Source organism: Acomys minous, assembly GCF_964271855.1.
Source record: "Acomys minous genome assembly, chromosome: 20".
In the NCBI taxonomy this organism is placed as follows: Eukaryota; Metazoa; Chordata; class Mammalia; order Rodentia; family Muridae; genus Acomys; species Acomys minous.
In genome coordinates, this window is record NC_140502.1 from 7,647,320 (window position 1) to 7,672,223 (window position 24,904).

General features: G+C 38.7%; 1 protein-coding gene across 1 annotated transcript in view; it reads right to left on the minus strand.

Annotated features, from left to right (window-relative positions):
- Positions 1-9,784: 9,784 nt before the first annotated feature.
- LOC311590876 (vomeronasal type-2 receptor 116-like) overlaps positions 9,785-24,904 on the minus strand; it is a gene marked incomplete at both ends in the record, with an annotated part of 41,751 nt that continues 26,631 nt past the window's right edge. Inside the window, 5 exons of the mRNA XM_084770176.1 lie at positions 9,785-10,689; positions 13,397-13,520; positions 19,988-20,215; positions 21,544-22,356; positions 22,645-22,835. Of these exons, the coding sequence (XP_084626302.1) occupies positions 9,785-10,689; positions 13,397-13,520; positions 19,988-20,215; positions 21,544-22,356; positions 22,645-22,835 (2,261 nt within the window). The remainder of the gene's footprint in view (positions 10,690-13,396; positions 13,521-19,987; positions 20,216-21,543; positions 22,357-22,644; positions 22,836-24,904) is intronic.

The window sequence follows — 24,904 nt, forward strand, 5'->3', positions numbered from 1 at the left end:
GCTGATTCATTAGATAGTTGCACAGAGTTAAGATGTGCTTCCTGGTTTTTAAGTTTTTTTATGTAGAATTGATTGATTGATGGGCAATTGTGACTAGCTATTTTGCCTGAAGTGTTGGAAAGTTAGCTGAAGTATGAAGAGAATGTCTTGTTCTTACAGAAAACCTGAGTTCAGTTCCCAATACCCATGTGAGGTATTTCACAACTGCCTGCAAATTAACTACAGAGGTATTAGTTGTCTCTCACCTTCATCTGCTCTTATGTACACATACACTCACAATGCTCATACCCATCTAAAGATAATATTATTCTTTTTATATTTATTGATGTAATTAAGTTAGCTCTTATTCATTATAACACTTAAAACAATTTTATAACAGCTTATTTGATCATTATGAATGTTATTTGAATGCATACACGTCAGAAGGCATTTCTCAGCGTTCGTTGACTCCTCTCACTCTATGGGTCCTGGGCATGAACTCCAAGTATCAGTCTTACTGGCAAATGATTTAAATGTAGAGCCATATTATTGGCCAGAAATGCATTTTAGGAACTTGAATTTCATTGCATAGTATCACAGGCAAAGTTTGGGAAAAACACTCATTGTCCATTTGCATTTACCCAAGCATAAATGTATAATCATTTTACTAAACTGGCTCTGTAGGTTGCAATAAAATTTTAATGTTTGTATAAATTACTTTCATTACAAAACTGTTCTAATCTATTATTTCATGAAATTATTAATTGAATGTTATTTATAAAATGTTCGATATAAGGCTTCTTATATTTTGTACACCATGTGTAAACAAATATCCTCACCTTCCTAGAAACAATTCACATCAGACATTTAAATTTGGTAAGGGAATAACAATTGGGATGTAACTATGTAACCAGAATAAATTACAATAAAAAACGGGGAAAAAGAAAATGAGTCTCTATGAATCACACATATTCTGTCTTATACTCAGCAGTTTCTGATAATTTTACAAGTAATTATTTTATCTCTACTCTAAATTTTCTAAGGATACAGACTTGGTTTCTAACACATCCATTACACAGTCCATCAATTCTGGTGACATATTCTGTCCTCTGTTGGATCCTGTACATATATAGTGTACATAAACATATGTAGGGACACATACATACATGGAAAGTAATAAATTCACATTTTGAACATTCATGACTGGAATCTTTTATGCATGTAGTTATAGGGGAAATTAATAAACAGAACAGATCTCATGCACTATGTGCTGACACTGCACTTTGATTTTATTTCTTTGAGAAAATATGATGAGATAGAAACTGAATCAAAATGTAAAACTAAGCAAAAGTGTTTTTGTTGTGGTGGTGGTGGTGGTGGTTATGACATTGTTAATGTTTGTATTCCTGTGACTGCTAATGGAGAAAATGGTATATTATATATTTGTAGTTGCCTTTTAGACTCCTTCAGCATGCCTTTGTTGATGGAGAGGATTATCAACTGTAAAGTTTATCACAGCAGTAAACACTCACTTGTTCCATTAGAAATTTCATTTTCTGGGCAGTGGATAGAAATAAAACAGCAAACAGACATTTCCTACTGCCTGAATGTTCTGAATCCAGGACCACAATCAGCACTGCATACAGAGGGCACCATCTGAGGAAATAGGATACGTATTGAGTTTTACCTACTTCATCCATAACTATATTCTATTAGCATGTTGAGATATCAATAAGCTTATTTTATATACAGACGCTGAGGAACCACATGTCACTTGGTACTTTGTATAATGGCAAGTGTGTGAATATATTAAAACAAGTTGATGAAAAGTTGAACTCTTCACAATATCTTAGACATTATGGAAACGGAATTTTAGAGTGCTTTGTGCAAACACTACAGAGATGCTACCTGATCTTCTTGTTGATTTTCACCAAACTAACACAAAGTACAGTAAAAAGATAAAGAACATGGAATGAACCTTACCTGAGAAATTTTCTCTATCAGAATAGCCTTCTTTCTAATGCTAATGCATTTTATTATTTGGTAGTCATTGTAGGCATGCCCAGTATACTGAGACAATGCTGTTGCTAGGCAAGCATGTGTGAGAAATGACACAGAGCAAACAAGTAAGCAGTATTCTTTCAAGAGCCTGTGCTTTAGTTTCAGTCTCCAAATTCCATCCTTGTCTTCCATTGCCTATGACCCATGATCCAAAACAACCTTTCTTCCTCACTATGCTCATGGCCAAAGTTTAATCAAAGCAACGACTTTGCAAGAAATGGTGAAAGCACATCTAAAACGGGAAATATCCCCTCAAATCTTAAATAACAAACACATCCTCCAATAAATTAAGACTGCAAATGTTCACAAACTTAGTGTAAAGAAAAACAAAGTTGAAAAGACAATCCTAGTGACAAGGTGCCGGGTTGATGTGTAAGAAGCTGTAATGTGATGTGTTTCCTGAGGTGAGAAGAACTTAAAGAGCCTACAAATACTGTGGGAACAAGAGTAAAAATTACTTTTTCTGATGTTAATTGTAGATTTTCTTAGGTTAAAGAAAATTTATGTTTTTAATGCACTGAACTTTATGATGGGGCTCTGTAAGGGGCATTAGAAATTTGTTGATGAGGCTACCAAGAAGGGACTTGATACCCTATTTTCCCTTGTATTTGAGTTCTCCAGGTTGTTTTCTTGGGATAGCTGGGAACTGGAGATGCCATGTTGTTTTGGGGTTTTTTGCGTATGCTTTTACGCTGTCCTTTAGACCTCTTTCCATCTCTGTTTTTGTTGGGTAACTTCCAGAATTGGGTGGAGGGAATCTGATGATAGATTCACTTGTTTTCTCACGATTTCCATAGGCTGGAAGCCCTGATACTTCACTGGAGTGGATGGTAGGAGGTTAGCCCTGTCGTTTTGGGCTCTCACAGCCAGTGATCCTCAGCTCCCCTTAGTTGTGGGTCTTCTAATTGTTCTGGGTATCTGAATGAGCATTGGATCATGCCAAGGTATCGACAGCCTTTTGGGTTCCCTGCGAAGTCCAGCCAGGGATACTGGGCCCGAACCACGCATCATGCTCAGCTAGTTTCTCAGGGCCTGAAGCGTCTGCCACAGCAGGAGAACTGCAACTGCACTGAGCAAGCACCTAGGGTGGAAGTGAGTGCTCTGCCCAGCCTGCATCACAGCAGGGAAACTGCGACTGTGCTGAGCAAGCACCTAGGGTGGAACTGAGCGCTCTGCCCAGCTTACTTCACAGCACGAGTACTGCGTCTGCGCTGAGCATTCACCTAGAGTGGAAGTGAGAGCTCCGCTCAGCTTGCGACACAGTAGGGAAACTGTGACTGTGCTGAGCAAGCACCTGGTGGAAGTGAGCGCTCCGCCCAGCTTGCGTCACAGCAAGGAAACTGCGACTGTGCTGAGCAAGCTCCTAGGGAGGAACTGAGCACTCCGCCCAGCTTGTGTCACAGCAGGAGAACTGTGTCTGCGCTGAGTAAGCACCTAGGGTGGAAATGAGCGCTCCCCCCAGCTTGCGTCACAGCAGGGAAACTGCAACTGAGCTGTGCAAGCACCTAGGGTGGAAGTGAGGGCTCGGCCCAGCTTGCGTCACAGCAGGAAAGCTACAGCTGCGCTGAGCTGGAGCCTAGGGTGGAAGTGAGCACTCAGCTCAGCCTGTGTCAGAGCAGGGGAGCTGTTCCTCGGGCAGAATTGTTTGCTGAGCTGAGGCAGCTTCTCCATGGCACAGCTCACTGAGCAAACCCAGGACTCTGGGGCTGAACTGTATTCTGAGTCCAGTTTGGGTCTCAAGGCACCACGCGACCCAAATCCTGTCCAGAGTCCCCTCTCCCGCAGCAACTTCCATTATCCACCACACCAGTCGCCTCCACTGGAAGGGTCTGAGCTGCAAACCTCAGCCACCACCGCTGGTGCTGCTGGTGGCACTGCTGTCTCTGCTGCTGCTGCTCTGATCCGAGAAAGTCCACGCTCCTCCCATGTGCAGGGGAGGGACCTGCTCCCTCCGAACCCAGGAGCACTTCTGCTGCCGTGGTGTGGGGACCTTGGTGTTCCTGGCTCAGAAATCTGTGCAATTCCCTGAATTGTTCACTGGAGCTTTCAAACACGGTCCACACTGCTCCCCATCATCTTGGATCTCCTCCATCAAATTCTTTTATTGCAACTTCTGCACCTATGATTCTTTACTCCATCTCTTGAATTTGGTTAAGAAAGCTTACCTCTGCATTTCCTGTTTTCTTCTATAATTTCTTTTATTCCCAGCTTTCTTCTGTCTGTGATTTTATCATTTTTTCCATTTTCATTTTCAGGTCTTGAACTGTTTTATTGATTTTCATCATCAGATGGTTCACATTTTCCTGAATTTCTTCTAGTGATTTCTTCATTCCACTGTCATGGCGTCTCTAAGGTCCTCAATCTCTTTGTCCACATCTTCCTCTATGTCTTTAGGGATTTTGTTTGTTTCCTACATTAGCATCTTCATTACTTAGGATTTAATGACATTTCTTGTGCTTCAGTTGTGTTTGAAGTCCCAGGGTTTAATTATTTGGGATAATTGTGTTCTGGAGATGTCATATTGTTTTTGGTTTTGAAGTTTGTGTTTTTATGCTGGTCTCTAGCTGTCTTGCTCTTTCTGATGTTAGAGTGTAATTTTGGTGTCCTTCACTGGTCATTGAGAGTAGTTGGCTAGACCCCTCACCTGTGGGTATCAGGGTGTCCTTCAGTGACTTGTTTTCAGTTCCAAGGGACTTTGCCTCACACTTTGGGATTGCGACTCGGCCAACAGAGGCTGATGATGGTGCTCTGCTGCCCAAGGTTCAGTCTGAGATAATGAAGGTAATATCTGCCTTTGGCTGGGTTTGGAGATCTTCCACTTGGCCACAGGGCACCTAGGACCTCAGATTGGTATGTCTGAGACTGCAGAGCATTCTATCTTGGGCCTTCCTCTTCTTGCTGGCCATGGGAACCTGGCCATGGGACCTAGGTTCAGTCTGACAGAGTGTGGAATCTGTCCGCTGGCCTGAACTTCTTCCTGCCCATTCTTGCTCCTGCCATGGGACCTAGCTTAGAATCTGTCAGTATCCATCAGGGCCTCTATGTGAACTGGCAGGGTGATCTAAAATCAGATCTACCCCATATACACCCTGTGCTCCCTTCTGGGCTAGCTGATATTAAGGTTAGAGTGTAACCCACACTTCAGCCGGAGCGAGTGTAGGTACCACCCATGTGCCTTTGCTGGGCTTTAAAGACACAGGACTGCATGTGTGTTGTCTGGGGTCTGATTCACACATTCAACTGGGTTCTCTCTTGTGCCATCAGATCTAAAAGCTGGTGTTTCATCACCCACAGTTCACTCCTAGATACACAGACCAAGATATAGAGCAGAGCTACAGCTGAAAACCTCATATGCAGGCAGTCTCTGGAGACTGAGCACCCATCCTCCCGAGACCAGTTGGTTGGCCTGAGGACAGACCCACTTGTGCTCTGCACCACGTCCATATCTCTCATCTGGGGATCTCCAGGTCTTGTGGTCTCTAGCTCCCATTCTAACTCTAGGCTCAATTCTGCCTCTCAAATACAGTGAATAATTGGTACTGCCATCTTTGATCAACCCAAGAGATAATACATTTAATGAAACTTTTAAGATTCTAAAAATGTATTTCAAATAACAAATGAATATGCTATGAATAGGATATGAAGGTAAAATCACAAAATGTTGGATGTTATTTTTTATTCATTTTATCATCTGTTGTGAGCCATTAAATTTGATTGCATATATTGTTTATTCTGAATAATGCTTAAATAAACACGGTAGACAAGTGTCTATGTTCAGTGCTAACTTATGAAAACACAAAATGTTCCATAAGAGGTTTAGTGGAGCAAAACTGACTCCTACATTTGCTAAATAAAGTAGCTGTATTCTGCTTACCACACTGGAGCCCTCAGTTTCAACTCACCCTAATAATTTCCTTCCTCCCATTGACCTATTTGTCATTGTTATTTTTTTTATAATTTATTTAGATTATATCCCGAATGTTGTGTCTTCACTTGTACCTTCCTGCTCACCATCCCGCTTTTACCCTATTCCCTTCCCCTAGACCTGTGACATAAGGGTACCTCCTTCACACACCCTAAGATCATAGCCTATCAGGTCTCATCACGATAACCCGCTTCCCCTTCTTCTGAGTGGCACCAGGTCTGCCCCACAAGGGGAAGTGCTCAAAATGGGGGCACCAGAGATCATGTCAGAGGCAGTCCCTACTATCACCACAACCATGGAGAATGAGCTGTCAATTGGCTATATCTGAAAAGATGGACTAGATTTCCTACATGCATTGACCTTGGTTGGTACAGCAGTTTCTGAAACACCCCACTCCCTGATCTGCAAGCCTTGACAGTCTTCTTATGGGGTCCTAGACTCTCTGGATCTTCTATCTCTACATTCTTCCATACCACTCTCACCTGGAGTTCAGTAGAGAGTCCCAGCATCTGTACCAATCATCTGTGTGTGAGCACTCTCAGAGGATATCCATGTTGGACAAATATCCACTTATAAGTGAATATACACCATGTATATCCTCTGAGTCTGGGTTACCTCACTCAAGATGACAATTTGTAGTTCCACCCACTTGCTTGCAAATTTGAGGATTTCCTTTCTTTTTTAATAACTGAGTACTATTCCATTTTATAAATGTACCACATTTTCTTTTTCCCTTTTTTCAATGAAAGATATCTAGGGAGTTTCAAGATTCTGGCTATTATGATTCAGGCTGCCATCAACATAATTGAGCAAATTTCCTTGTTGTGTGGTTGACCATCTTTTGGATATTTGCCAAGAAGTGTCAAAGGTGGGTCTTGAGGTAGCATTACTCCTAATTTTCTGAGAAAGTGCCAGATTGATTTCTAAAGTGGATTCACAAGTTTGCACTCCCACATGCAGTGGAAGAGTGTTCTTCCTCTTTCTACACATCCTCAGCACCGTGCACCGTCACTTGAATTTTTTAACTTAGACATTCTGATGAGTATAAGATGGAATCTCAGAGCCATTTTGATTTGCATATCTCTGATGTCTAAGAAGGTGAGCATTTCTGTGTTTCACAGCCATTCAATATTCCTCTGTTGTTAATTCTCTTTTTAGATCTTAACTTCATTTCTTAATTATGTTGCTTTTATTGGTGGTGTTGAATTTGTTGAGTTCTTTGCAAATCTTGGATATTATTTGTCAGGTGTAGGATTGGTGGCAAACTTTTCCTAGGATGTAGGCTCTTGTTTTCTTCTGTTGACAATGCCCTTTGCCTTAAAGAAGATTTACAGATTCATGATGTCCCATTTATTAATTGTGACATGTTTGTGGCATCAACAGGAATTTTTCCACTGTGACAAGAGATTAAGGCACTTTCACAATTTTTCTTCTGACAGATTTAGTGTGTCTGCTTTTAATGTTGAGGTTTTTAATACACTGGGACTTTAGTTTTGTACACGGTGATAAATATGGACCTTTTTGCATTTTTTAATGTGTAGACAGGCAGTAAGAGCAGCACCATTTGTTGAAGACTCTATGTATTTTCCACGCTATGGTTTTTGCTTCTCTGTAAAATCTCAAGTGTCCATAGGTGTGAGGATTGATTTCAGGGTCTTTGATCTGATTCTATTGATGAACCAGCATGTTTCTATTCCAGTACCATGTTGTTTTTATTACTGTTGTTGTATAGCATAGACTGTGGACGGGTGGGGAGATATGAGATCAGATCCACATTCTCACATCCCACTGGGCCCACTGACTCTGATGTTATTACTGTGTGACTCACACATCTGTCAGAGAGGAAGTGGGAGGGCGCAGGTGAGGCAAGCACATTCGACTGCTTTGGGCTTTGGATTTTGTGCCTGTATGGTTGCCAGAACCTGGAACTTTCTGTGGACTCATGGGTGGGTGTGAGATCAGATCCAACTGTTTTCCTGAGATTGCTCTAGGGGAGCATCTCTGGAGTCTGGCGGTTTACCATGCACAGTTCAGTCCCAGATACCAAGTCCATACTATAGAGCACAGCTGCAGATCATCAGAGCTGGTACACATCCAGACTCTGGGGACTGGGCACGTGCTATCCGTGGGCCAGTTGGAAGACCAGAGGCCAGACCCACCTCTGCTCTGTATTTTGTCGATTCATTTCACCTAAGACACTTCAGGACTTGTGGGTCCGCAGGCTCTATCTTGCAGTGCTCGGGACACCATCTTGGATCTTCCTGAGAAGCAGCTTGCTTATGCAGACTCTTTAAAATATTATCCTACAATCTTTCAAAGACTACATGTTTTCAGTTTTATATGACAATTTGTGTATACATGTTTGCTTGTTTTTGTTTGTGTGTGTTTCTTTTTTGCTTGTTTGTTTTTTGTTTTTTTTTTCTTTTTTGAGATATGGTTTCTCAGTGTAGCCTGGGCTGACCTGGACTCACTTTATAGACCGGGATGGCCTCAAACTCTCAGAGATCCATCTGCCTTTGCCACCCGAGTACTGAGATTAAAGCTGTGTTCCACCACGTCCGGCAGTGTGTGAATTTTCTTGTCTTGTTTTGTACACAGGTGAGTTAAGGTAACATGAAAGCCAGAAGATGACATCTTATTCTTTGGAGCTATTGTAACATAGTGTTGATTACATAAATTTTTCAGGGCTGAGCAATGAATCATGCCTTATTAAAGAGCTAGGTATGTTATTAACTGATAAGGCTAAGACACAAAGCCATCTTCCTTAGTATTCTTTATGTTTGTCAAACCATCACACTTCTAAGTTTAACTCTTCGACTTCCTTGTATAACGTCAATATTCCCTTACCTTCCCCTTGTAAGGAAGAAAATTGGTTTACTTCCATATGCAAACATGAGTTCACACTCCCACAAACTTTCTCAAATTTTTAATCTCCATTCCACTGGCATCAAGTTCATTCACCCAGAGATTATAAAGTTTGGTTATAGTTTGAATGTTTTTATTCTAAAGAAGAAAAGAACATTTGCACTCAGCACTATGCCCCAAGAGTTATAAATTGTGAAATAAGTATCAGGGCAAGATATATGGAAAATATAGAACTCTAGTAGCCATCATACTGCTATGCAACATCATTACAGGAAACAGTGAGCAACATCCTAAGAAGAGCCAGATCATGCTCTGCAGCCCAATATTTGGTGGTTTTGTACCAACTTCATATTTCTCAGTTAGATTTCATTTACCAGTCAGACTACCTGGCACAAGCCAAGAATCAGTCTCTGGACAGAGCCAACCCCTGACATTATTAATGATACTCTGCTGTGCTTGTAGACTGAAGCCTAACTGTGTTGTCCTCTGAGAGGTTCTGCTAAACACAGGTTGAAAACAAATGCTGAGAACCACAGCCAAACATTCCATGATAACAGGGAGTCTTGAGGAACAGTGGGAGGAAGGAGAAATGGACTTGAGATGGAGGAGCTCCACAAAAAGACCAAAAGTGCCAGCCATCCAGGGCACAAAGAGGGTTCCTGAGACTGAGGAAACAACCAAGGACAATGAATGAACTGGACATATGCCAAATACACGTATGTAGAGGATGGACAGATCAGGCTTCATGTGGCTCCTCTAGGAAGAAGTACAGGTGCTGTTACTGACATGGATTGTGATGCCAGAGTTTTGATCACTAATCTGAGGCATAACGAAGAAAGGATGGAGAAAGGCAGGAAGGGTAGGAATAGAAGGAGAGTAAGGGTGGTATCTGCAATCAGGTTAAAAGTTGAATAAATCAAATAATTTAACACAAAATATTCATGCTATACAACCTTACGAATATGATTTCTCCCTGATCTTTTGAAGAGAATTTTTGTCTGACCTTAATAAAATGATGTAGCACTTGGGAACAAAGATGCATCCCAGCATGCCTGCACAGGAAGACAAAATGGAAAAAATCTCCACAGCCACCATGACCTTGCCCTTGGTGCTATGGTAGACAGGGAGGAAAGTGATCCACACAGTGCAAAACACCAGCATGCTGAAGGTCAAGAACTTGGCTTCATTGAATGTGTCAGGCAGGTTCCTCGCCAAGAAAGCCAAAATGAAGCTTCCCAGGGCCAGGAAGCCTAAGTATCCTAGGACACAGTAAAATGCTATAACAGAACCCTTGTGGCAGACAATAATAATCTGGCCATGCTCAGAGTGTGCATCAATATTAACAGAGGGGGGTGAAGCTACTAACCAGATTGAACAGAGAATAATTTGGATGAGTGTACAGAGAAGAATGATGTAGTTAAGAGTTCCTGAAACCAGAATGTACCTCATCCTTCGTGCAGGAGCTGTGACTTTGAAAGCCAGAACCACTGTGATTGTTTTGGCCAACACAGTGGAAATAGCCACAGTGAAAACAATTCCAAATGTGATTTGCTGCAGGATGCAGGAGACTGAGTTTGGACGGCCAATGAAGAGCAAGGAACAGAGGAAACAGAACATGAGTGACACGAGTAAGATGTAGCTGAGAGCACGGTTATTGGCCTTCACGATGGCTGTGTCATTGTGTTTCAAAAATACTCCAAGAACCAGAGCTGTGAGGGCAGAGAAGCCCAAGGCCATTATGGCCAGGGCCATCCCTAAGGGGTCTTCATAGCTCAGAAAGATCACAGCTTTGTGGATGCAGTGATTCTGCTCTGTGTTGGCATACTGGTCCTCTGGACACTTCACACAAAGATCCATGTCTAATGAGAAAGGACAGATTCATTAGTACAGCTTCAGCAGTTTATTGACAAGACATTTCAATAACTCTATTGGAAAAGCTTTGCAATACCTTCATTTTATTGCTGATAATGTAATTGAAGGAAATTGTTATATAACAATGCTTCTATTTAGTAATTCTTATTATTTTTATAGAGAAAAACAATCCAAAGTTTGTCTATTTAACAGTGTTGATGATTTACCATGTCCTCAGAAAGCAGATTTTGTACATCATTCTGGATGCTGTCATGAAATGGCTGTGTCTGGCAAATTCACAAAATCTAAATGCACTAAACACAGTGTAACTGAGTGTCTTTTAAAATCTCCGTTCCCATGCACTCGGTGCCTCCTGAGTTCACTGACTGTTCATTTAATGCTTTATGAGAGATGGAGACTGAGTTCTGCTTGGGGAAGAAAAGTGACAGCTTTTCTAGTTCACAGCCTAAACATAATGTTATCTAAGGAACAGGAAAAGAAATCCTTAGGGGTGTGTGTGTGTGTGCATGCACACACACACTCATGTGTGTATTTATATTTGGGTGTCCAAATAAATGTAAGAGATATGCTCATACATGGTAATCATTTGTTAGAAATAGGAATGTGAGTGTGAGAAGTAAATTTTCCTGGTATATAAATGCAATTTAAAGGTTTGAAATTTGTAAGAAATAAAAAATAATGATTAATGTGTCCTTTTTTATGTTCTAACCTGGTGGTATGGACAAAGAGTCCCTGAGCCTTGATCATGAGAAGCACTAAATCTATCACTGAAGAGAGAAACCTCTCTACAGACTGAGCACCACAGAGCCCTTCATCTTGACTCCACCTTCATGGGAAGCATTCAGCATCTTCCTGCTACCCTCATTTCAATCTCTATGGGACTCAAACTCTGTGAATAGACTCTGAGGTAAATTTTACATCGATAAGCAGCATGGAAGTAATAAAACAAAACCCACATACAAAAGTGGCCCAGATTATTTTCAACACAGCATTTCTCTGTGTAGCCTTGGCTGTTCTGGAAGCATTGTATAGACCAGTTTGGTCTCAAACTCACCATGATCCACCTGCCTCTGCATCCCAAGTGCTGGGATTAAAGGCATGTGCCACCACACCCACATTTTTTTATGTGGAACATACAACTTCACTCATAATATGCTCTTCTGAAATGGCAATGGTAGGCAATTTCATTGGAATTGTGCTGATTCATTAGATAGTTGCACAGAGTTAAGATGTGCTTCCTGGTTTTTAAATCTTTTTATGTAGAACAATTGATTGATGGTCAATTGTAACTAGCTATTTTGCCTGAAGTGATGGAAAGTTAGCTGAACTATGAAGAGAATGTCCTGTTCTTACAGAAAATCTGAGTTCAGTGCCCAGAACTCATATGAGGTGTTTCACAATTAGCTGCAAATTAACTATAGAGGTATTAGTTGTTGCTCACCTTCATCTGCCCTTATGTACAAATACACTCACAATGCACATGAACACCTATAAAGAGTATTAATCTTGTTCTATTTATTGATTTAATTACCTTCGTTCTTATTCATTTTAACCTTGAAAACGATTTTATTACAGTTTGTTTAATCATTCTGGATGTTATTTGAGTGCATAGATCTCAGAAGGCATTTCTAAGAGTTCTTTGCCTCCTCTCAGTATATGAGTCCTGGGGGTGAACTCCAGCTATCAGTCTTAGTGGCAAATGATTTAAATGTAGAGCCATATTATTGGCCAGAAATGTATTTTAAGAACTTAAATTTTATTGCATAGTATCACAGGCAAATGTTGGAAAAACCATTCATTGTCCATTTGCATTTAGCCAAGAATAAATAGATAATCATTATCTTAAACTGGCTCTGTAGCTTGCAATAAAATGTGAATATTTGCATAAATTGCTTTCATTACAAAACTGTTCTAATCTATTATCATGAAATTATTAATTGAGTGTCATTTATAAAATGTTTGATATATAAGACTTGTTATATTTTGTACACCATGTGTAAACAATTATCTTCACCTTCCTAGAAACAATTCACATCACACATTTGAAAATGGGTAAGGGAATAACAATTTAGATGTAATCAGAATAAATTATAATTAAGAAGGGGGAAAGAAAATGAGCCTCTATGAATCACACAAATTTTGTCTTATACTCAGCCATTTCCAATTATTTTACAAGTAATTATTTTATCACTACTCTAATTTATCTACGGATAAAGACTTGTTTTCTAGGACCTCCATTACACAGTCCATCAGATCTGGTGCGATATTCTGTCCTCTGTTAGATCCTGTACATATAAGGGTACATAAACATATGTAGGGACACATACATACATGGAAAAAGAATAAATTCACATTTTGAACATTCACGACTGGAATCTTTTATGCATGTAGTTATAGGGGAAATTAATAAACAGAACAGATCTCATGCACTATGTGCTCACACTGCACTTTGATTTTATTTCTTTGAGAAAATATGATGTGACAGAAAATGAATGAAAATGTAAAACTAGGCAAAAGGGTTTTTGTTGTGGTCGTGGTGGTGGTTAAGACATTGTTAATATTGGTATTCCTGTGACTGCTAATGGAGAAAATGGTATATTATATTTTTGTAGTTGCCATTTAGACTCCTTCAGCATGCCTTTGTTGATGGAGAGGATTATCAATGTAAAGTTTATCACAGCAGTAAACACTCACTTGTTCCATTAGAAATTTCATTTTCTGGGCAGTGGATACAAATAAAACAGCAAAGAGACATTCCCTCCTGCCTGAATTTTCTGAATCCAGGACCACAATCAGCACTGCATACAGAGGGCACCATCTGAGGAAATAGGATACATATTGAGTTTTACCTACTTCAGCCATATTACATATATTACATTAGCATGTTGAGATATCAATAAGCTTATTTTATATACAGAAGCTGAGGAACCACATGTCACTGGGTACTTTGTATAATGGCAAGTGTGTGAATATATTAAAACAAGTTGATGAAAAGTTGAGCACTTTACAAAATCTTAGACATTATGGAAACGGAAGTTTAAAGTACATTGTGCAAACACTACAGAGATGCCACCTGGTCTTCTTGTTGATTTTCACCAAGCTGACCCAAAGTACAGTAAAAACATAAAGAACATGGAATGAACCTTACCTGAGAAATTTTCTCTATCAGAATAACCTTCTTTCTAATGCTAATACATTTTATTATTCGGTATTCATTGTACGCATGCCCAGTCTACTAAAGACAATGCTGTTGCTAGGCAAGCATGTGTGAGAAATGACACAGAGCAAACCAGTAAGCAGTGTTCTCTCAAAGGCCTGTGCTTTAATTTCAGTCTCCAAGTTCCGTCCTTGTCTTCCCTTGCTTATAACACATGATCCAAAACAACCTTTCTTCCTCACTATGCTCATGGCCAAAATTTAAACAAAGCAACGACTTTGCAAGAAATGATGAAAGCACATCTAAAACAGGGGAAATATCTCCTCAAGTCTTAAATAACAAACACATCCTCCAATAAATTAAGACTGCAAATCTTCACAAACTTAATTTAAAGAAAAACACGTTTGAAAAAACAATCCTAGTGACAAAGTGCTGAGTTGATATGTAAGAAGCTGTAATGTGATGTGTTTCCTGAAGTGAGAAGACCTTAAGGAGCCTATAGATACTGTGGGAACCAGAGTAAAAGATAGTTTGTTTGATGTTAATTGAAGGTTTTCTTAGGTTAAAGAAAGGTATGTTTTTATTACACTGAACTTTATGATGGGGCTCTGTAAGAAGAATTAGAAATCTGCTGATAGGGATACCAAGAAGACACTTGATACCCTATGAGTATGGTCCCTCTGACTTACAGTCATAAGGGAGAGGTGGAGGAGGGAAAAAGGAGGGAAGGAGGAACAGGAGGATACAAGGGATGGGATAACAATTGAGATGTAATATGAATAAATTAATAAATATGTTTTTAAAAGGAAATTTGCTGAGTGTTGCATGCTCTTTTGAATCCTTCATTCAGTATTAAGGTGTATGTGAAAACCACATTGTCACTGGTACACAGATTCATCTCATGTTCTCCACATACACACTTAACTAGAATGCTTCCCTTGGGTGTGGTGGTTGTGAAACAGGGTCTTACTCTGTAGCATTGGGATACCTCAATTCCCTATCTAAAACAGGGAACATTACTTTCTCTCTTTTTTTACTTGTTCTATTAATTTATTGATATTACATCTAAATTGTTATCCCATCCCTTGTATCCTCCTAATCCTCCATCCCTTCCACTTTCAATCTAGTCCCCTCCCCTATGTCTGTGAGTGAGGGGGACCTACTCTCCCTATATATGATCATAGGGTATCAAGTCTCTTCTTGATATCCTGGTATCTTTCCTCTGAGTGCCACCAGGCATCCCCATCAAAGGGATGTGGTCAAATATGGGGCACCAGAGTTCATGTGAAAGTCAGTCCTTGCTCCTCACTCAACTGTGGAGAATGTGCTGTCCATTGTCTAGATCTGGGTAGGGGTTTGATGATTACTGCACATATTGTCCTTGCTTGGTGCCATAGTTTGGACAGAACACCTGGGCCCAGATCCATCCATCATGATGTTCCTCTTGTAGGTTTCTAGGACCATCTGGATCCTTCTATTTCCCCATTCTCCAATACTTCTCTTACCTAGAGTCCCAAGAGGATGTCTTCACATCTATCCCGTTTTCCTGGTAAGGGAAGACTTTCATGGGACATGCCCCTTGGGTTAGTGTCCAGTTATAAGTGAGTATATATGCCTTTAGTCGTCAGGGAAATGCAAATCAAAACACCTCTGAGATTCCATATTACACCCATCAAAATGGCTAAGATCAAAAATTCTAGTGATATCACATTCTGGTGAGGATGTGGAGAAACAGAAACAATTCTTTATTGCTGATGGGATTGCCAACATAAACAACCTCTTTGGAAATCTATCTCAAAAAACTGGGAATAGGGCTTCTTTAAGCCCCAGCAATTCCACTCATTGGAATATACCTAGAAGGTGCCCTAGCACACAACAAGGGCATATGCTCAACCATGTTCACAGCAGCCTTCTTCATAATAGCCAGAACCTGGAAAAAGCCTAAGGGTTTCTTTGTAGAAGAATGGATAAAGAAACTGTGGTACATCTACACTATGGAATACTACTCAGCTATTAAAAAGAAGGAATTCTTGAAATTTGTGGACGAATGTATGGAACTAGAAACTATCATACTGAATGGCTTAACCCAGAAGCAGAAAGACTCAAATGGTATATACTCACTTATAATTGGACACATTCTCTCTTTTTAAAATATATTTTCACAGTTGTTTTGGTACATGGTAAAAATTTCCTTATTTAAGTAATTCATTCAGATTAAATCTCATTTTTATCCCCTCATTTGTATCTTCCAATTCCCCATCCCTCCCACTTTCATCCCATTCCCTTCCCTGAGGTTTGTGACAGAAAGGGACCCTATCCTGCACGATAAGATCACAGCCTCTCAGGTCTCTTCCTGGGAGGCTGTTAACTTTTCCTCTGAACATTAACAAGTCTCCCCACCAAGAGGAAGTGGTTAAGTAAGGGGTCACCATAGTTCATGTCTGAGTCAGTCCCTGCTATCCTCACAATTGTGGAGAAAGTGGTATCCATTGGCTAGATCTGGATAGGGGGTCTATGCTTACTACATGCATTGTCCTTTGTTGGTACAGTATTTTTAGCTGACCCACCTGGGTCCAGATCTGCCAGCCTTAACTGTCTCCTTGTAGGTTTCTAGGATCCTCTGGGTCCTTCTATTTCCTTATTCATCCTTACCTCTCTCACATAGGGTACCAGTAGGAAGTCCCAGTATCTATCCCAATCTCCAGCTAGGCACTTGGTAATATTTTAATGACCATCTTGAAAAAGAGTGGAGACAGTGCATATTGCTGCCAAATGTCTATTCAATATTTTAAGCCATGGTCTCTATGTCACACTGCCAGCCTTGGATTAGCTATCTAGTCAAAACTGGTCACCTATCAACAGAGAATTTTCTAAATCTGCCTATAAACTGTTTGGATTAACACATGCACCACACATACCTGGCTTCATTCTTATTTTAATTCAATTTTTATGTTTTTCTCTGCATGTAGTACAATGCTTTCAGGCTGCATTAAAAATCCTATTCTATCAAGATATTACCTGTTCTTTGTATTCCAACATGGTTTTTTTACTTGAATAGATGATGGATTTCTTTATAATCCATTTTTGAATATTTTTGTATAATCATATAATTCCATCTTAGAATGTATTTACATGATTTATCTCATTGAACTTATCTGCATTTTGGAATCATGATTGCATTTATTGAATGAAATACACTTGGGTATAGCGAACAAACATTCTGGTGTGTTGTTGAATTGCCTTGATATGTGTATACGTCAGAATTTTTCCAACCATGTCCATCAAAGTGATTGTTTACATGGATTTTGTTTGTTTGTTCCTTTGTTTGTTTGTTTGTTTCACTTCATAATGATGTATCACCCACATTTTTATAGACGGATTCCATTCAGGTTAAAAATATCATTTTTCCCATTGAGTAACAAAAAAAGTGTTGGGGTGTTTTTGTTGTTTTACTGAACCAATCTTGTTGTCTGTGGATTTTTATTAGAGAATGTGAACATTAACAATAAATTATTACTGTAGATTATTTTGTGAATATTATCTAGTTGTTGATATTGTAGTACTTGATAGTTTTGTAATAGTTGCTTTCCTCAGGAGCTTAGTGCTTTCTATGTGTTCCTTTGATCCTTGTATTCATCATGTGAAGTGGTTCAACTAGCATCTTTCATGGAAATTGTTCAGTGCTTCTAAATTCCTGTGATTGTGTCTATTATTTAACTCTGTTCTGTATCCTTCTATTATGAGGAATAACTTTTCTGTTCATAGTTACTGTGGCTGGCTGTTAAATGTTTGAAATACATCACTCTTACTCTCCTCCTGTAAGAATGTCCATGGTGACATTGACTGATATACAGATGGGAACTTGCTATGACACAGTATTCTGTACTGCAGGCTTCAAGTGTATGTCTTTCTTACAATATAATTTTTATGTTAAATATGGCAAGGGTTGTTCATTTACTGATTTTCAATCTTTGCTATGTAAATGACTGTTGTATCTCGATGGGAACACATCTCACTTGAAATTTATGATTACATTATACTGGATGTAGTGTTGATGAGTTGAGTGTTTCCATCTTTTCCTCTTGTGATCTGGACTGAAATTCTGATCTTCTGATCAGAAATACTCAAGTCTCCTATATTTTTAATCTTAGTTTTGTTTTATTTTTTATAGTCTGATTTTTCTAATACTTATGCATAATATTCAAGCTTTGCCATCCTGTCTTTATCTTGAACTATTGTCTTGCTGAGATTATTTACTTCGATTTTTATTTCATTTATTTGATTTTCCTTTACATATTTTCTGTTTGAGTATTTTTATTATTTTGTACTTTCCTGAAATTTCTTTTTCTCAAGCTTTTTCAGTGACTTATTTTTTGGTAGTTCTTGTGATCCCTCTTATTTTTCCAGAGGAAATTTATGTCTCTTCACTTATCATAGAGCATTCTAATAATCATTCTTTGAATTATGTATTTAGCATATCATTGAACATACTCTCATTTAAGACTATGACTGTAACATTTTGAGCTAGGTAGATTTGATATCATCATTTTTATGTTTGTTTGCTTCTGCATGTGTCCTGATATGCATATCTGGAAGCAGAGCAATGGTTCCATATTTTTTTAGTATTGTGTATTATTCTGGTGCATGTTTTTGTAATGCCTAATCAAGCTGTGTTTGGAACACACATGAGAAATCACTGCTGCCATCGAGTGCGTGTGTATCTCAGTAGCTAAACTTCAGATCCTGTGTTCCTCTGCATAACAATGATTCCCCTCATCGCTCTGAGAGGGATTGTTAACTGCAAATGCCAGACTACATGAGCAACCTGAATTCCTAGACTTAACATCTTTAAAATTTAAACAACTTGGTGTTTCCATAGTTCGAATAGAATACTTCAAAAACAACCACATCAGAATTCATACCTAGAACATGCCCTGTAACTATGATGGAAATTTTTTTCACAAATTTCTGCACAGCAGAAATGTATTACTACCAAATACCTCCAAATACAGAAAGGGAAAGCAGATACTGCTTCATTAGTTTGAATGAACTACACAACAATTAAGAGGACCAAGAAAGGATACTGTAGTGAACAGTTTCTTTACATGGTATAATTTATAGCTGAGGCATGGACATACAGTGAATAACAATGGATTTCTTGCACCCATTTTGCATATCTAAGCTGGCTCACATTTCCATAAATATGCATCACCCTTCTAATGTCGATATATACAACATACACCAGGGTTGCATGGGCATATATCCAGACAGAAAATCCATAACATATAAAAAGGAAAGAAAATATAAAGTAATAATTAATAGAATATTTAATATTTATCAAAAATTATTAATTTATGATTAGAAGGGTTGACAATTTAGAGACTCTGTGTCAGAGGCTTGAGCAAACATATAAAATAAAACTGTTGCCTTCTCTTTGATCACTTCCCCCGATGGGGTACCTTATCATCTCACAAAAGAAGAGAATGCAGGCAGTCCTTATGATACTTGATAGGCTGGGGTCAGTGAGTAGGGGAGAAGGGTTCCGCTCTCTGAGAACTACAGAGCGAGCATAGGGGGAAAGAGGAGAAAGGGTTGCCTGGAAGGACATGAGGGAGGGGGCTAAGGCTGGAATGTAAAATGAATTAAATAAAAAATTTAAATTAAAACTAAAAGAAATGGTGAGTTTCATTTCTAATGCCTTTAGATTTTTAATTTACTGCATCATTACACTTAGCCTCAGTTACTTTAAATTTTTTATCGCTGATTCATAATAAGTGAGGAAATCACTATATGGCAATAAGAATGGTACCATGAGTCCATTGCTCACTTTACTGGAAATATTATAAATGAGTGGTCAAAAGTTGTTTCATATTCATCTTAAAAATCAAAAACCACAGTTCTTTGATAGTAAAATACAGTGTAACTATTGCATGAACTCCTCAAAGGACTAACAAAAGGTCACATAAGAAATAGTGAAAATAAGAAACGTAACATAGGAGACTAGAAATAGGTTCCTTATGGGACAATTTATTTCATTTCACTAATGTTTAAAAGAGCATAAATGGGCCAACTAAACACACAGTGTTTACTGGTATGGAATGGAAATCAGTACAGTTCTTTCAACCCACCTGTCGACTTCCTGTGGCCCATTCTAGCATGTCTTCAGATAAATGCAGCTGTTGACCAGTTGGAAAATCTAGGCTAAACTTTCCTATCTTCACCTTAAGTTCAAAATCATGTGGGAGATTCCAAATGTAGAAAATATCATACTCTTTCTGAACTTTTTCTTTCTTGTTCATGGTCACTTTGTCTCCATTAGGGCTAGTGAAGTGGGTCTTTCTCATCAAGGAGTGCATCTGAAAAACAGACAGTATAATACACTACATATGCCCTTCCTTGTTGGGAGAAAATGTCTAATGATTGTATCTAAAAAGCAATTTTATTGAAGGGATCAGGTAGAAATTTTCAATGAAATCAATATGATATATTAATTTGTCATAATGTTTGCATAATTTTAGTTCTCTGAAAGGAAATTAAGAAACACAACATTAGAAAAGCACATATACATCAAACATAGATGTGCAACACACACACACACACACACACACATGCATCTGCACAAAGAGAGACCCATATCTATATAGAGATACTCACATAATATAGCCACATATTTGTTTACACACACAATAACATACATGTCCAGACACACATCAGAGCATACAGGCACAGACAGACATATACACCCAAACAGACACACAACTACAGACATATACCAAACACATACATAGACACACACATGCACAGACAAATACACACAGGGAGACATAATGAGATACAAACATTCACACAGAGAGACATTGACACAAAAACACATTTATGCTCACAATATCAAGGAGATACAGACAAAAACACACACACAGAGCAAGAGATATATACATATGTGCAATACAGAAACACAGTATACACAGACACATGCACTGACAAATACAATCAGAAACATTCACATAACCAGAAACAAACACACATGGGCATTGAAACACATACAACTTATGCTCACTTCTACAAAAAGACAGATAGTCAGATGGACAGAAACACATAAACACATAAACACATACACACAAGTGCACACACATTTGTGCAAACACATAAACAGAGATATATACACAGACCCACAGAAACACACATAGAAACACAAATACAGTCAGAAAAATGAGTCTCTGGTGTGTGTGTGTGTGTAATAAACTGATTCGCATAACTCTTTCTGTGTAATTACACTAAGCCTTTGAGGAAGGTGAACAGAGACTACATTTGGGGAGAATCAATTGAGAAAACAATACCCTGAACTTATTACCTCCATTTTCAGAATTAATGAACAAAGAGTCATCTCTTCATCATGGTAAAAATTAATGAGAAGAGACTATCTCTCCAGTATTAGAAAAGGAATGATTATATTCAGTTGCTCTGTTACAGAGTCACTTATTTTCACTGATAAATGGTGTCTTTCATTCCAAGACCTATGTATTAAATTCTATACAAAGCTCTAGATTCATTGTGACAGCATAAAAACATTTAGAAACCTATGTTTTGGGGAAAGAGTCCTAATTGGCTCAGTTAATCATCTGAGAGACTCTGAAAAACTATGACATTGATTATATCATGTATAATCCACTAGAAGAAACCCTACCTTTGAGCAGCTATGATCACGTTTTTTCTCATTGTCAATTGGCTGATTTTCTACCTGTTGAAGAAGCATCTCATGAAAGACATGGGCCAAAACATATGCAGCATTGTATATGTTGTAAATGCTATCACTGAGGGCCATGTCAAAAGTCTGTGCCATTAGCCATTCAGATGAGGCATTGGATGAGCAGTTCTTCATTGTCTTACAGTTAGATCCTGAGGCTTCACAGTTAAAGTTCATCCAGTCTTGGTTTGCCAGATATTTATCTGAGTATTTGAGAGGGTTCAATGTCTGGACAAAATTTTTTAAACCTGAAATCTTACCATGGTGGTGTTCAAAAGTAAGAGTACCATGGAATGGGTCAAGTGTGAGATCTCTCTTACTTGTAGGAACATCCCACTGTGAGGTGGTGATCCATGTTCTTTGTATACCTAGAGATTCCCACATTCTAAAGGCCACAGCAAGAGTACTGTCTGTGTCACCATAAAGGATAACAACATCTGTGGATGATGTCATGATTTGGTTATAATACATGTCAGCTTTTGACATGTATACTTCCATGTTCTCTGAGATCATGTTCACAAAGGCAAAGCAGACTATATTCTTTTCCATTACTCTTTTCAAATCTGAGAGAAATTGTGTACCCTGTTCATTGTCAGAGATGGCCAGCCCTACCCAGTTGCAGTTTAAGTAAAGTAAGAAGGCAATGAGGGCCATGGCAAGAGATGTATCCTCATGGGCCATCTGATAAATATAGAAAAATTGTACATGGTCATTCAGTAGAGGATGGAAAGGCCCATAAGTAAGATGGAGGACCTAGGACACAAGGAACAGCATGAGGTAGCATGTACTTTTAAGAACTTGTAAACACATTTTATGTGTAAAAAGTTCTAGAAATCCCCCTTACCTGTTACTTCTCCTCTTATCCCCATTTCACGCAGAGAAATTCCAGATCCCCAACAAGTATCTGAATAACACCATTGAACTACCAGACTGACATAAGGACAGTAAGACCAGTCTCCTCTTTAGACCCTTTTGTGCATCTTATCAAAGGCACCAATGAAGACACAATTTCATTACATTTTAACCACACAAAAATCTCACCTGCTGAGGTTCACGGCTGTACATGAAGGTGTGATATAGTACAGATGCTTCCCAGTTTGGTCCTGTGAGAAGTACTGTACAAGTGACACCTTTGGTACAGTCATAATTAGGATGAGTCATGTCAGTTTGTACAAAAATATCAAGGAGATATTCTACTAGTGACTCATTTAGAAAATTTGGTACTTGAAATACTAAAGACATATTTGGTAGAAGATGAGAGTTTCTATTTATTTCATCCAAGGAAAAAGCCAAAACCAGAGGAAACAGGCTTTCAGCTGATGCTCTGTAAAATGATACAATATTTATTATGTACAGAAGTATACACATAGTCATTGGCTTTTAATACAATGACTATCCTGTACTTGAAAATATTGTCTTTATCCCTATGTTTGGGACAAGTATCCCATGTAATAAGGTTTACAAATATAAAAATATGGAATCTTATAACACCTATAAAATTTCATGTGAGTTCATCTACACAAAACATGCATATTCCATGGAAAGCTTTTTCATCTGTGGTTGTTGAGTACTTGCTCAGAAGGGAAAGACAAGGCCACAGGTTTTGACCAAGCTGTAAACCTGATCATGCATTCACTTATTAATTATACAGAAATGTGAAAATTACACATGATGTTTGAGCCTCTGAGTTTCTGGTATTTCCATATGAAATGAACTGAATTGGCTAATGTAGTGAAAGAAAGAGTGACTGATGAGTGCACACGAGTGTTTCTGGGGCAATATTTGGTACCTGTACTAACAATAAATTATAATTAGTTTTAAATATATCATATTCTTCTCTATCCATCTTCATATTGTTGTTTTTCTTTTTAGATTATTTTTCAGAGAGAGCATCTTTTTACTGGTTCATTTTCAAACACATTCACACACAGGAGATGCATATTTAAATAGATGTATGTCTAACTTTGGAAATCAATCTGTTTCTTTATCAGAAAACTGGAAAAAGCTTAATTTCCAGACATAGCTATATTATACCTGGACATATACCCTATGACACTTGCTCACTTATGTTCATAACAGCATTAATCATAATAGCTAGAATCCAGAAAAAAATGATGTCACTCAAACAATGGAGAATAAACAATGAAATACTACTCCGATATAAAACAAAGAAAATCACAAATTTTTCAGGCAAGTAAACTAGAGAACAACTGCTGAGTATGAAAACCCAGAATTACAAAAATACACATGGATGTATTTTCTTAGCCATATAGTACAGGATAAAAAATACTAGAATTACAGACCCAAAGATAATGAGTAAGAAGGACGAACCCAGACAAGATGCTTTATTCTAACTCAGAAAATGAAATATAATAGACGGCAGAAGAAGTTGAAGATAAGGACAATGTAGGAGAGAGAGAGAGCTCAGATAGAAATGAGGGTGAATGACAGACCTGGGGAGAGCTGATGCAGCAGGTCAGAGGGCCTGAACAGTAAGAATAAGGCAGGGGTGGAGATATCTCTCTGACAAGATGGATAAATGAGACAGTTCTGGGATAATATGGTGGTGACTCAGTTGAGAGGACACCCTCTAACCAGACAAAACTCCTAAAGGAGAGAGGGGAATAGCAATCAATCCACAAGAATTATGACTCAAAATTTACCTTTCCTATAAGATATGCAGGGATAAAAATAGAACAGAGCTATAGGCAATGTCCAAGCAATGCCTGGCCCAAACTGAGCCTCAGAACACAGGAGAGAGACAACCTCTGACACTATTATTGATACTCTGCTGTGCTTTCAGACAGGAGCCTGGCATAGATGTCCACTGAGGGTTCCAGACATCAGTGAATCAAAACATATGCTGAGAATCACAACCAAATATTAGACAAAGAGTGTTGGGAGTCTTATACAAAAGTAGAGAGAAGTATAGAAGGAAGAAGAACTAACACGAACTGCACAAGAAAATCAACAGTCAATTGATCAGGGCACAGTAGGAGTTGTGGAGACTCAATCACCGACCAAGGATCCTCAAGAGACTGGACCTAGGACCCCTAAACAGCTGTAGGCGATATGTAGTTCAGGCTTAGTGTGGATCCCCTAGTAAGCGGAACTGGGACTGTCTCTGACATAGACTCTGTTGCCTGTCTTTTTACTCTCTTTCCCTTGGTGATGCTTCTATTTCAGGCCATATGGGAAAAATACACACTCAGTCATGATGTGATTCATGATTTGAGGTGACTTAGTCCGGGTCTCCCCTTCTTTGAATAACAGAGAATGCACATGGAGTAGATGGAGAGAG